This window comes from Ranitomeya imitator, chromosome 3 (genome assembly GCF_032444005.1).
Source record: "Ranitomeya imitator isolate aRanImi1 chromosome 3, aRanImi1.pri, whole genome shotgun sequence".
Lineage (NCBI taxonomy): Eukaryota > Metazoa > Chordata > Amphibia > Anura > Dendrobatidae > Ranitomeya > Ranitomeya imitator.
This window is the reverse complement of record NC_091284.1, coordinates 549,526,267-549,538,597: the sequence shown is the minus strand read 5'-3', so window position 1 is coordinate 549,538,597 and position 12,331 is coordinate 549,526,267. Positions and strand designations below refer to the sequence as shown.

Here is a 12,331-nt window from a genome sequence, read left to right as displayed (position 1 = left end):
AAGATGCTGATGATGATGAAGATGAAAGTGTGGGAAAAGTAAAAAAAAAGGTGAAGGGCGTGGAATAGTGAAACATCAATATCTGACAAAATAAAAAAAATCTTAACATAGTCAATATCTTTGTAACTCCGAACGTCTTAAAAAAAATTAAAATTCCTGCTATTCTATTTGATTGGGCTAAACCTCTATGCCTTTAATGTCTCCGCCACCTCCCCAAATACATCCTGCATTATTCTTAGTTGTTTTCCTTGTAGAATGAACCTACAAGGAAAGAAAGGGTTTATTTTAATTCCGATATTTTGGTCCCATTGACTTGCATTGGGATCGGGTATCGGTATCGGCGATATCCGATATTTTTTGAATATCGGCCGATCCAATCCGATACCGATACTTTCCGATATCGGAAGGTATCGCTCAACACTAATCATCATTAAATTGTTCATTAGATTGTTGGGTATAGCAAATAAATAATTACAAATAAATCATTAGGCACAGGGTACTAAGTCCTCCAGTAATTTTTTCACACACAACTTAATTATTCTACTTTGCTCTTTGTATAACATCCTAATGATAAGCAGCTAATATAGTAAAGTGAAAGTTACACTGAAAAACCTAAAATGTTGTCAACCAAAAAATCACTCTCCAGCATTGATTTGTCATGTCTGTTTCTTTGATCCCATGTAGCCTGTGCCCTCCCCCATATCCAAATATTTAAACAATGAACCTTGGACCAGCCGTGTTCCCTTGAATACAGATAGTGGTGGAATAGCAAAGTCTTCCCATCATGCGGTTAGAAGGAAATAAAATGACATGTCTCTGGATTATTGTGATACTTTTGCCTCTCTCATCTTCTGCTGGTAAGTGATACAATGTGATAGTATTCTACTTATAATGTATATTGTGGCGTTATTTTCTTCCAGGGCGCAGTAATATGAAATACAGGGGAATAATTAATACCTTGAATTAATGATAGAAAATGGCAAAAGCAATACACATAATATTCATGGCCAAGAATAAAGAATACCTCTGCATATTAATTTATACAGATTCTTAGTGTGAATTCGTCTTTTTTTCTTTTATAATTATAAATACATATCTATACATTTTATAGTTTCTTAATTTGGAAATTGAACATGAATGACCATTTACAGACCAGACAGGGCAAAATTTATCTACAATGACTTGCAAAAGTATTCACACATACCCATCCCTCCCTTTGGCTTTTTACCTGTTTTTGTATTCTGATTTGTGTGTGATGCATCAGCACTAAATAGTGTAAGTTAAGGTACCTTCACACAACGATTTCGTTAACAATATCGTTGCAACGTCACGCTTTTTGTGACGTAGCAACAATATCGTTAACGAAATCGTTATGCGTGACAGCGACCAACGATCAGGCCCCTGCTGGGAGATCGTTGGTCGCTGGGAATGATCAGGACTTTTTTTTGGTCGCTGATCGCCCGCTGTCATCGCTGAATCGGCGTGTGTGACGCCGATCCAGCGATGTGTTCACTGGTAACCAGGGTAAATATCGGGTTACTAAGCGCAGGGCCGCGCTTAGTAACCCGATATTTACCCTGGTTACCATTGTAAAAGTAAAAAAAAAAAAACAGTACATACTCACATTCCGATGTCTGTCACGTCCCCCGGCGTCTGCTTCCCTGCACTGACTGTGAGCGCTGACCGTAAAGCAGAGCACAGCGGTGACGTCACCGCTGTGCTCTGCTTTACGGCTGGCCGGCGCTGACACAGTCAGTGCGGGAAGCTGATGCCGGGGGACGTGACAGACATCGGAATGTGAGTATGTACTGTTTTTTTTTTGTAACTTTTACAATGGTAACCAGGGTAAATATCGGGTTACTAAGCGTGGCCCTGCACTTAGTAACCTGATATTTACCCTGGTTACCCGGGGACTTTGGCATCGTTGAAGACAGTTTCAACGATGCCGAAGTCTTTCCCCTGATTGTTGGTCGCTGGAGAGAGCTGTCTGTGTGACAGCTCCCCAGTGACCACACAACGACTTACCAACGATCACGGCCAGGTCGTATCGCTGGTCGTGATCATTGGTAAGTCGTTTAGTGTAACGGTACCTTTAGGCTAAGTTCACACTTGCGTTTGGCTGGTCTGCATATGGCTGCGTACGTCCTCGTCCATGTTGCGTTCACGTGCGGTCGGCGGGTACGTCAAAACACCCAATGCGGACGCATCCGCATACAACGCATATCCCTGCGTACCCAATGTTAAAGATAGGGACGCAGGATGCATGCGAAAGTAGGCGGAGCTTAAAGGAGGACGTACGCAGCCATATGCAGACCAGCCAAACGCAACTGTGAACCCGGCCTTAGTGAAGTGAGAAAAATATAGGCATAAATTAAATTTGTAGGATTAAATAACTAAAAATTTGCATATGTATTCACCCCTTTTTCTATGAAGCCTCTAAACATTTCTGGTGCAAGCAATTTCCTTCATAAATCAGATGCTTTGTGAAGCGAAATCCACCTGTGTGTAATCTGTCACATTTGTGAGTCTGCACACACTTTTTCGGAATGGCCAAAGAGGCTGCAACACCATTAAGCAAGAGGCATCACTAACCAAACAACACTATGAAGACCAAGGGAATCTCTAAACAAGACAGGGACAAAGTTGTTGAGAAGTACAAGTCAGAGTTGGGTTATAAAAAAAAAAAAATCTATTACGGCGCAGTGTGATACTCACCTAGCTTCCCGGGTCCCATGCCACGTTCCTCCTCTTCCGGGTCCTCGGCCGTGCTGGGGATCCCATTCCCCACGCATGCGCGCTAGGCCGCTTAGGTCACGGTTGCACACTCCTGGCTTCTTTATGATGCCGGGTTGTACTGACCCGGAAGCGCTGTCCTGCCTGGGCAGCGGCCCCCGGGTATATCAGGTCGCTTCCTCCTAGAGGAAGCGCCTTATTATTTTTGGGCCCTTCCGTGCTCCCACCAGGTCCACTTAGGTTTCAGTATGTCAGGTCCCTGTATGTTTCCAGTGCATGCGTGCTCTGCTCAGTCCCTATACACTTCCAGCGCGTGCGTGCTTTGCTCAGTCCCTGTACACATCCAGTGCGTTCATGCTCAGCCCAGTCCCTGTACGCTTCCAGATGTGTGCGTGCTCTGCCCAGTCCCTTTACGCTTCCAGTGCATGCAGGCGTGCTCTGCTCAGTCCCTGTACGTTTCCAGTGCTTGGTCTGCTCAGTCCCTGAATGCTTCCAGTGTGTGCGTGCTCTGCTCAGTCCCTGTACGCTTCCAGTGCCTGCTTGCATGCTCTGCTTAGTCCCTGTATGCTTCCAGTGCATGCGTGTTCTGCTCAATTCCTGTACGCTTCCAGTGCGTGCTCTGCTTTGTCCAGTATCCGTTACCCTCTGTGGGAACCCTGCCGTGTCCTGAGTCCCGGGTCTTCTCTGTGGCTGGTCCACCCATCTGGTCCTCAGTGAGTACCCAGATTCTCCTTGTTGTCCTCGAGCCACCCCTCTGGCACAAGCTATCGCGGTGTATCTCCCTCCTAGGCTTGCCCCTAACAGTCCCTGTATAAGGAGTCCGTTCCACATGGTCAGCTCGCCTGGGAACGGTCGTCACAGCGATCCAGTGGGTCCACTGCAGGAATCATAACAATATCTCAATCTCTGATGATCCCTGGAGCTCCATCAAATCCATTATCATCAAATGGAAAGAACATTGTACCACAAAAAACCTGCCAAGAAAGGCCCACCCACCAAAAGTCTCAGCCTGTGCACAAAGGACATTAATGAGAGAGGCAGTGCAGAGACCAAAGGTAACCCTGAGGAGCTGCAGAGTTCCCAAGCAGAGACTGGAGTATCTGTCTATATGACGACAATAAGCTATAAAATCCATAGAGGTGGCATTTATGGAAGAGTAGGCAGAAATAAGCTTTTACTAACACACAAAAATTGTAAGGCTCCTTTTGAGCTTGAAAAAACGTGTGGGAGAATCCTCAAAGGTATGGAGGAAAGGGCTGTGGTCAGATGAGACCAAAATTTAAGTTTTTGTCCCCTAAGGTAAATGTTATGTCTGGCCAAACCAACACAGCTCATGACCCCGAGAGCACGATCCCCACAGTGAAACATGGTAGTGGCAGCATCATGCTGTGGGGATGTTTTTTGGCAGCAGGGACAGAGAAAATGGTCCATGTCGAGATGAACATGGATGGTGTGAAATCACAGATATTCTTGAGCAAAACCTAAAGTCTGTCAGTGAACTGAGACTGGGATGGAGGGTCACCTTCCAACAAGACAATGACCCAAAGCATACTGCTAAAGCAGTACACGAGTGGTTTAAGGGGAAACATGTAAATCTTTTAGCGTGGCCTAGTCAAAGCCCAGGCCTTAGTTCAACTGAGAATCTGAATATTCCTTTCACCTTTTAACTTGAAAGATCTGGAGCAGTTTTATCTTTAGGAATGGGCAAAAATCCCAGTGGCAAGATGTGGAAAGCTCATAGAGACTTATCCAAAATGACTTGCAGCTGTAATTGTCACAAAAGTAGGCTCTGCAAACTACTGACTTTAAGAAGGTGAATAGTTATGCATAATGTGGTTTTCAGCTATTTTGTCCTATTTCTTGTTTGCTTCACAATAAAAAGAAAAACAAATGTTCAAAGTTGTAGGCGTGTTCTTTACATGAACTGATGCAAATTGTCAAAAAGAAAACCATGAAATTCCAAGTTGTGAGGTAGAAAAACATGAAAAATACCAGGGGGTGGGGGGGAATACTTTTGCAAGCCACTGTATACTGATTTACAGGTTTGATATGGTGTATGGTAAGTGATGTTAAATAATATTTAATGGAGAAAAAATGTTTCTTGTCATACTTGACAAGAACAGTGCACGTAACATCGTGTTTTATGTGTAACATTTAAAAAAATACCTGTTCTGTACTTTTAGGTGCTTGCTTGTGCTGAAAAGTGCTGTCATAGTCCACCAGAAATTTTATTAAGTAAAGTGGTTGCAATTTGCAAGTTGTAATCATCTTATACAACTGGAAATAAAGAAAAATTCACATATCATTAGGGCACCATGATTACACAGCTTGTATGATCTTTATTCATGTGAAATTGGTTAATACTTTTTTTTAACTAAGCTATACTATATAACTATGTACTATATACATGTGAGCAATCAGAATTATCAGTGAGCTAATACATTCGGAAGTAACTATCTGAAGGCCAAGTTCAGTTTAGGATATAAGTTAAAGGAAACCTGTCATCAGGAATAACGCTGTTATCCTCCAGATATGGGGTTAATCTGCAGGATTAATGCTGTCCGGTACCTGCACTTAGCTGAATACAGTGGGGAGAAAATTATCTTTATTCTGCCCCCGGCAGCATTCGGGTTCAGTCATAAGGGCAGTTCAGTGACGCTGTCGCACTGTACAGAGCGGCGCCGTAACTGGGCCCCCAGGGCCTTGACTGACAGCCAGCCTTAATGTAAAGCCAGTGTCAGTCAGGGCCTGGGGCGCGGTTACAGTGGCCGCTCTGTATTCTCAGAGCGGTGACTGAACCAGCACCACCCCCGCCCCAATGACTGACGAATGCTGGCGGGGAAAATAAAGATCATTTTGTCTCTGCTGCATTCGGCTACTTACTGGCACCAGGCAGCATAATAACGCCGTTAACCTGCAGATTAACAGCATATCTGCAGGTTAACATTGTTATTCCTGATAACTGTTTTCCTTTAATTGAACATATATAGATTAGTCGGTGCTCTAATGATATGGTACTTCTGTACTGTACATTATGCCACAAATCTTACTAAAATTTGTGGCGATACGCACAAAGCCACACTCCACATTTAAGATCTGCCGGATTTATTAAGAGGCGTGCCCCCTGACTCCAACATGGCCTTCATCAAGACTGGCGTGAACAATTATGCTTTCATGGTGCTATATAGTACATAAAGAAAGGAATATTTTGTGATTTAGTAGTTTCTTCATTATCACAGGAAATACTAAAGAGTAAGAGAAAGACAGTTTCCAAATCAATTGCCGTGTATAACAAACCATATGAGGCATTAATAAAACCAACATTAGATCAAACATATCATATAATTAATTTATTGTTGGTTTGAATCATGACAATAAAAATGTATGTTATTTTTCTCATTATGTAGAGCAGAAAGAGAGGAATTTATTGATATATGATGTAAAGAAGGGACAAGATAATCTTTATTTTAGTCAAGTACTTCTCTGCTCATTTGTAGTCCAGTGGGAGGTCCTATTTTGTAAATGACAAACTACCCTGTATGAGAATATAAAAAGGGATAGTAGTCAAACTCAGATAAGACTATCCACTAGATTCCTAAACCCAGAACATGCAGAAATTTACATGAATCCACAAACCTAAATATTTTTTTTGGGTTGCATAGATACTTCTGTTTCATTTCTTGCTGCTGGTTAATTAGACTGCTTGTTAAAGACGATCTTTCACCAGTTTGAGCATGTTGAACTGGCATAGTGGCTGGAGAATTGAATTAAGCTTAGTTTTTATTTATTAATTTCTTCTCTGGTTTACAGAGATATTAGCCTGTAAAATGTAGGTTATAAGTTATGAAAAGCACAATGGAGTATTACCAGAGGTGTGTACTTCTTCCCCTGTATGACATTTACATAACAGCTTAGAACAGACTTTCTTCTGTGTGAGACATATAATGAGAGACAGTCTGCTCTACTCACAAGTCTCACTGCAATTATGAGTGGTTGGAGAAGAGCAGAGATGAATGTAATTAATTACTAAAACTCCTTCAGCTTTTACCTTATGGCAGTATACAGTAAGTTGTTCTAAACTATTGTTGTGGTGTGTTCTTTTTACCCCCTCTATGTTGCTGCCTGCATATGATCAGTTAATGTCACACAGGGGAAGAAGTACACGCCCCCAGAGAAGAATCTCCTTTAACACCCAGTTGAACTTCTCTTAAATTATTATTATATAATCTAAACCTTACAAGTTAATATCTCTGCAATGGAGAGGAGAAATTAACTATAAAAAGTACAATTTCTTGAGTTCTACAGCTACTATTCAAGAATGTGGCCAGTTTAATATGTGAAAAACTGGTGAAAGATCCTCTTTAATCCTCTTTGTTGTGACATGTTGCCTTTAAATTGTCAACCTTTCCCACCAAAATCCATACCTTAGATTGCATTTTATCCATCTTTTGCCAGCTACTTGAGTATGAATAGTGGGCTTAACACTGTCCTTTATAGTATTCATACAGAACAAAGAGGCCAATACAGTATTAAAGAGTCGAATAAGGAGAGCTAACAGTATATTTGAGGAGTTCAGGCAAGCATCCTTGGAACGAGAGTGCTATGAAGAAAAATGTTCATATGAAGAAGCCAGAGAATTTTATAAGGACGACAGACGTACGGTAATCCTAGTTGTCATTTTTATTCAGTTTTGTAGTTGACTTTCTGTATGTTTGACATTTAAAACAATCTCTACAAGTATGAAAGTTGTAAACAGATTTAGATAACAATGCACAGTATTAATGCATGTAGCACCTGTGCCCATACAGGGAATTACCGTACTAACTAAAAAATCCAGTGCAAAAATACAGTTACCCTATATAAAGAAAGAATTGCACATAAAGGATCACATTGAAATGTAAAACAATTATTTTATTACACACTATGGTATAAAAATTCATAACATATAACACTATTGTGGGATTCTGAGATGGATAAAACTACAATGGAACCACAGATCAAAGGCAAATCCATATGAATTGTCATTCCAGCACCCTCCAACAACCATCAATCATATACATAGCCAATTCAATATATGGTAGAACACACTAGACTGGTAAATAGCATCCAGTAGAAAGTATAGTAAAGGTTAGAAAGGAAACTGCAGAGTATAGTTCAATATATTTAACTCAGACCTGCGGTGCCACAACCCTTACGCGCGTTTCGGCCTGTGTGCCTTCTTCTGGGGGAGAGGCATCGTCAGGTCTTGTGGCAGCTAAATACTCAGGCCACCCAATCAAATTATAGCATCAGAATGAAAATGTACGTCGGCCATATACTGGCGCATGCACCGCTGAAATCCAGGATGTCCGCGTCACCAAGTGCATCATCGGTATGTGTGCCGGTATCAGAGAAAGGAAACCACCCACAAATCATGTGGGCAGGTCCTTGTCTGTACCAAAAGTAGATCCGATACAAACGCCGTCGGCGGTGCTTGGCAACCCATGAGCAGCGTGCATGCGCTCTGGCCAAAGATGAAGAGGATAGAGGCAGAAGACTGGTATATTGAGATTCGCAGAACAGCGCCAATATAAAACATATGAAAGTGCAATACATATCATGCAGAAAATCACTGTTTATATGTAAAAGCTGAAGTGAAAAAAATATAATGAGTCAAATTCACAAAATAATTACATTATAGATGCCCATAAAGAAAAATACTTAATGTATAACAAAAACTACCGTAATAATCATAATTAAGGGCTTTAAGGTGCAAAAGTGCATTTGTACAATAGTGATACGCAATGTATATAAATATATATATTGTTTTATTATACGTACATAAAATACTATATATAAAGAAAATAAACATAAGGAATTCTGCAGTTCGTCAATCACATAATACAAAGAACAAATACCACCGCACCATGACCAGACCACATATTACCACCACAAAGTGACCAAATAGCACATACAAGGGACAAATACCACTACACCATGACCAGACCACATATTACCACCACATAGTGACTGAATACTACAATACTGATCAGTAATTAAAAAAAAACACAATACTATCACCATAAGTGCCATTATACACAGGAGTTCTGTACTTAGTATGCAGTGTCTGTGTACAGGTAATAGTAATCACTGGTGGTATTATACACAGGAGCTCTGTACATAATGTATAGGTAATACAGTGATCACTTGTGACATTATACACAGGACCTCTTTATATAGTATACAGTGTATAGTGTCAGTGTATAGGTAACACACTGACCCACCAGTGATGTCTCTAGTCAGACAGCGATATTGGATGGCTGCCAGATGTGAGGGTGCTTGAGCAATGATGGACAGAGACAGATGTAATCTGTTTCAGATGCCATAAATTTTACTGGTCATATTCAGTTATATACACTTTTGAGTAGGCTTATACATTATGTTCGTGCATGAATCAGCTGTTTAACCTGCGGACAGGCACGTACGATTCTAAAGTTCATCTAATTAACCTCACCCTCACCAGCAATTCTAATTGATAATCAATAGTAATGACTTAGCAAAGCTTGAACATGTTTAGACATATCCTGCTAAACCAAGAAATATATATATGTATGAATTATAAGAATATATCAAGGTGGTCCATGATATCCCCATCACCACTTTAAGGCATCTCTTGTATACCAGGACCTAGAATTTCCTTTCCTCGCTGAGAATAAACATCTTCATCTGAATGGGAACCTACTGTGAATCCTCTTAGACTAAAATCTATCTCTCTCTGTGGAGGGGTAATGGTCCTGCTGCGATAAAAACATCTATGGCTAAGAGGTAGAGTGCTCAGTCAGAAGGCTAATGAATACAAATTTCAAAAAACTGACCATCACATCCAAACATAGACTAAGTATGAACAGATGCTGAACCTAGAGTCACCAACTCGTATACAGTTAAATAAATAAGGCAGCACACTGCGGCGCCAAAACATGCAAACATGAAAATTGAACTGCATTACTGCATTAGAAATATGAAAAAATGAGAGCGTTTAGAGCATAAATTGGCCAATTCATGTGTACCTGGTAGCCACATTAAGGCATCTCTTCTATACCAGTACCTAGAATTTCCTTTCCTCGCTGAGAGTAAACGTCTTCATCTGAATGGGAACCTACTGTGAATCTTCTTCTTGAACTAAATCTCTTTCTCTCTGTGGAGGGGTAATGGTCCTGCTGCGATTAAAACACCTGTGGCTAAGAGGTGGAGTGCTCAGTCAGATGGCTAATGAATACAAATTTCAAAAAACTGACCGTCACATCCAAACATAGACTAAGTGTGAACAGGTGCTGAACCTAGAGTCACCAACTCGTATACAGATAAATAAATAAGGCAGCACACTGCGGCGCCAAAACATGCAAACATGAAACATGAAAATGGAACTGCATTACTGCATTAGAAATATGAAAAAATGAGAGTGTTTAGCGCATAAATTGGCCAATTCATATCTACCTGGTAGCCACATTAAGGCATCTCTCCACAGAGAGAGAGATTTTAGGAAAGGAAAGTCTAGGTCCTGGTATACGAGAGATGCCTTAATGTGGCTATGTTTGGATGTGTCGGTCAATTCAGAGAAATTGAGCATAGCTTAGCATTTCATTCAAGCCATGCGGATGCAGTGTATGTAGTTCCCAAATCCAACCGGATTCCTTCTGGGCTAGGAGACGACCTACATTCCCACCCTGAAGATCCATATGGACACAATCAATACCCTTAACTTGAAGGCCAGTAGGGTCACACGAATGATATTGTTTAAAGTGCCTGGGTATACCTTTAAGTGTATCAATGTTGTCCTCCTCTTTGGCCGCTAGTATATCCCTTATATGTTCCCTGTCTCTTACTTTTAGGGCTCTTGTCATCAGACCAATGTAGATTTTAAAAAAACACACAAAATTGAGCTTAAATTGAGATGGTACACATGCAGAGGTGAAACACATGTTCACATTGGCCACAAAACATTGAAACCTACAAGAGAAAAAAGTAAACGAAAACCCTGATGTAACTAAGTAAAAAAGCAAAAGTGCATTTAAATAACACAGAGTTTTTAGTAACACTGTTTTTTGATAAAAAAAATAGCACAAAAGCCATCCCACCTCGTCATGGTAACTCTGATCGGGACAGTCCTACACTGTCTAATATTAAAACCTTACATTGTGTCAATGTTGACTTCAGTGTGAATAAGGGCAGACAAAAGGACTGGGCCCAACCAGTGAAACACTAGACTGGGGAAGCCTTATATAGTCTCTAGCTCAGAAACAGGGAGGCCACACCCCGGCTTGCACAGAATGCAACAATACAGGGAAAAAAAAAACACAAAATTGAGCTTAAATTGAGTTGGTACACATGCAGAGGTTAAACGCATGTTCACATTGGCCACAAAACATTGAAACCTACACGAGAAAAAAGTAAACGAAAACCCTGATGTAACTAAGTAAAAAAGCAAAAGTACATTTAAATAACACAAGAGTTTTTAGTAATACTGTTTTTTGATCAAAAAATAGCACAAAAGCCATCCCACCTCGTCATGGTAACTCTGATCAGGACAGTCCTACACTGTCTAATATTAAAACCTTACATTGTGTCAATGTTGACCTCAGTGTGAATAAGGGCAGACAAAAGGACTGGGCCCAACCAGTGAAACACTAGACTGGGGAAGCCTTATATAGTCTCTAGCTCAGAAACAGGGAGCCACACACCGGCTTGCACAGAATGCAACAATACAGAGAAAAAAAAACACAGAATTGAGCTTAAATTGAGTTGGTACACGGATGCGTTTTTTTTGTACGCATTTGGCCGCGTTTGACGACGCATGCGTCTTTTCGATGCTTGCGTCTTGGCGTGGAAATGCAATATGTTCTAGAGGAGTTTTTTTGCCGCAAAAAAACACATGCGTTCAATTGCGTCAAAAAAGGTATTGCTGTCTATGTAAACACATGCGTTTGGTTGCGTTTTTGAACGCATGCGTTTCAATAGAGAAAAACAAGTCTAGACACTGATAAGCCACCCCCCACCATCAAGGTGGTAAAGGGATCCAAACCCTAACCCTAACCCTATGCCACCATCAAGGTGATAAAGGGATCCAAACCCTAACCCTAAGCCACCATCAAGGTGATAAAGGGATCCAAACCCTAACCCTAGCCCAAACCCTAACCCTAGCCCTAACCCTAACCCTAACCCTAGCCATAACCCTAACCCTAGCCCTAACCATAACCCTAGCCCTAACCCTAACCCTAACCCTAGCCCTAACCCTAACCCTAGCCTTAACCCTAACCGTAACCCTAATGGGAAAATGGAAATAAATACATTTTTTTAATTTTTTTAATTTTTCCCTAACTAAGGAGTTGATGAAGGGGTTTTGATTTCTATTTATAAGGGGTTTTTTAGTGGATTTTTATGATTGGCAGCTGTCACACTGAAAGACGCTTCTTATTCCAAAAAATATTTTTTGCGTTACCACATTTTGAGAGCTACAATTTTTCCATATTTTGGTCCACAGAGTCATGTGAGGTCTTGTTTTTTGCGGCACGAGTTGACATTTTTATTGGTAACATTTTCGGGCACATGACATTTTTGATTG

General features: G+C 40.8%; 1 protein-coding gene across 1 annotated transcript in view; it reads left to right on the top strand.

Annotated features, from left to right (window-relative positions):
• Positions 1-738: 738 nt before the first annotated feature.
• The window catches only part of LOC138670495 (coagulation factor VII-like), a 47,909-nt gene continuing 36,316 nt past the window's right edge, over positions 739-12,331 (top strand). Inside the window, exons 1-2 of the mRNA XM_069757891.1 lie at positions 739-857; positions 7,231-7,394. Of these exons, the coding sequence (XP_069613992.1) occupies positions 785-857; positions 7,231-7,394 (237 nt within the window). The 5' untranslated portion in view covers positions 739-784. The remainder of the gene's footprint in view (positions 858-7,230; positions 7,395-12,331) is intronic.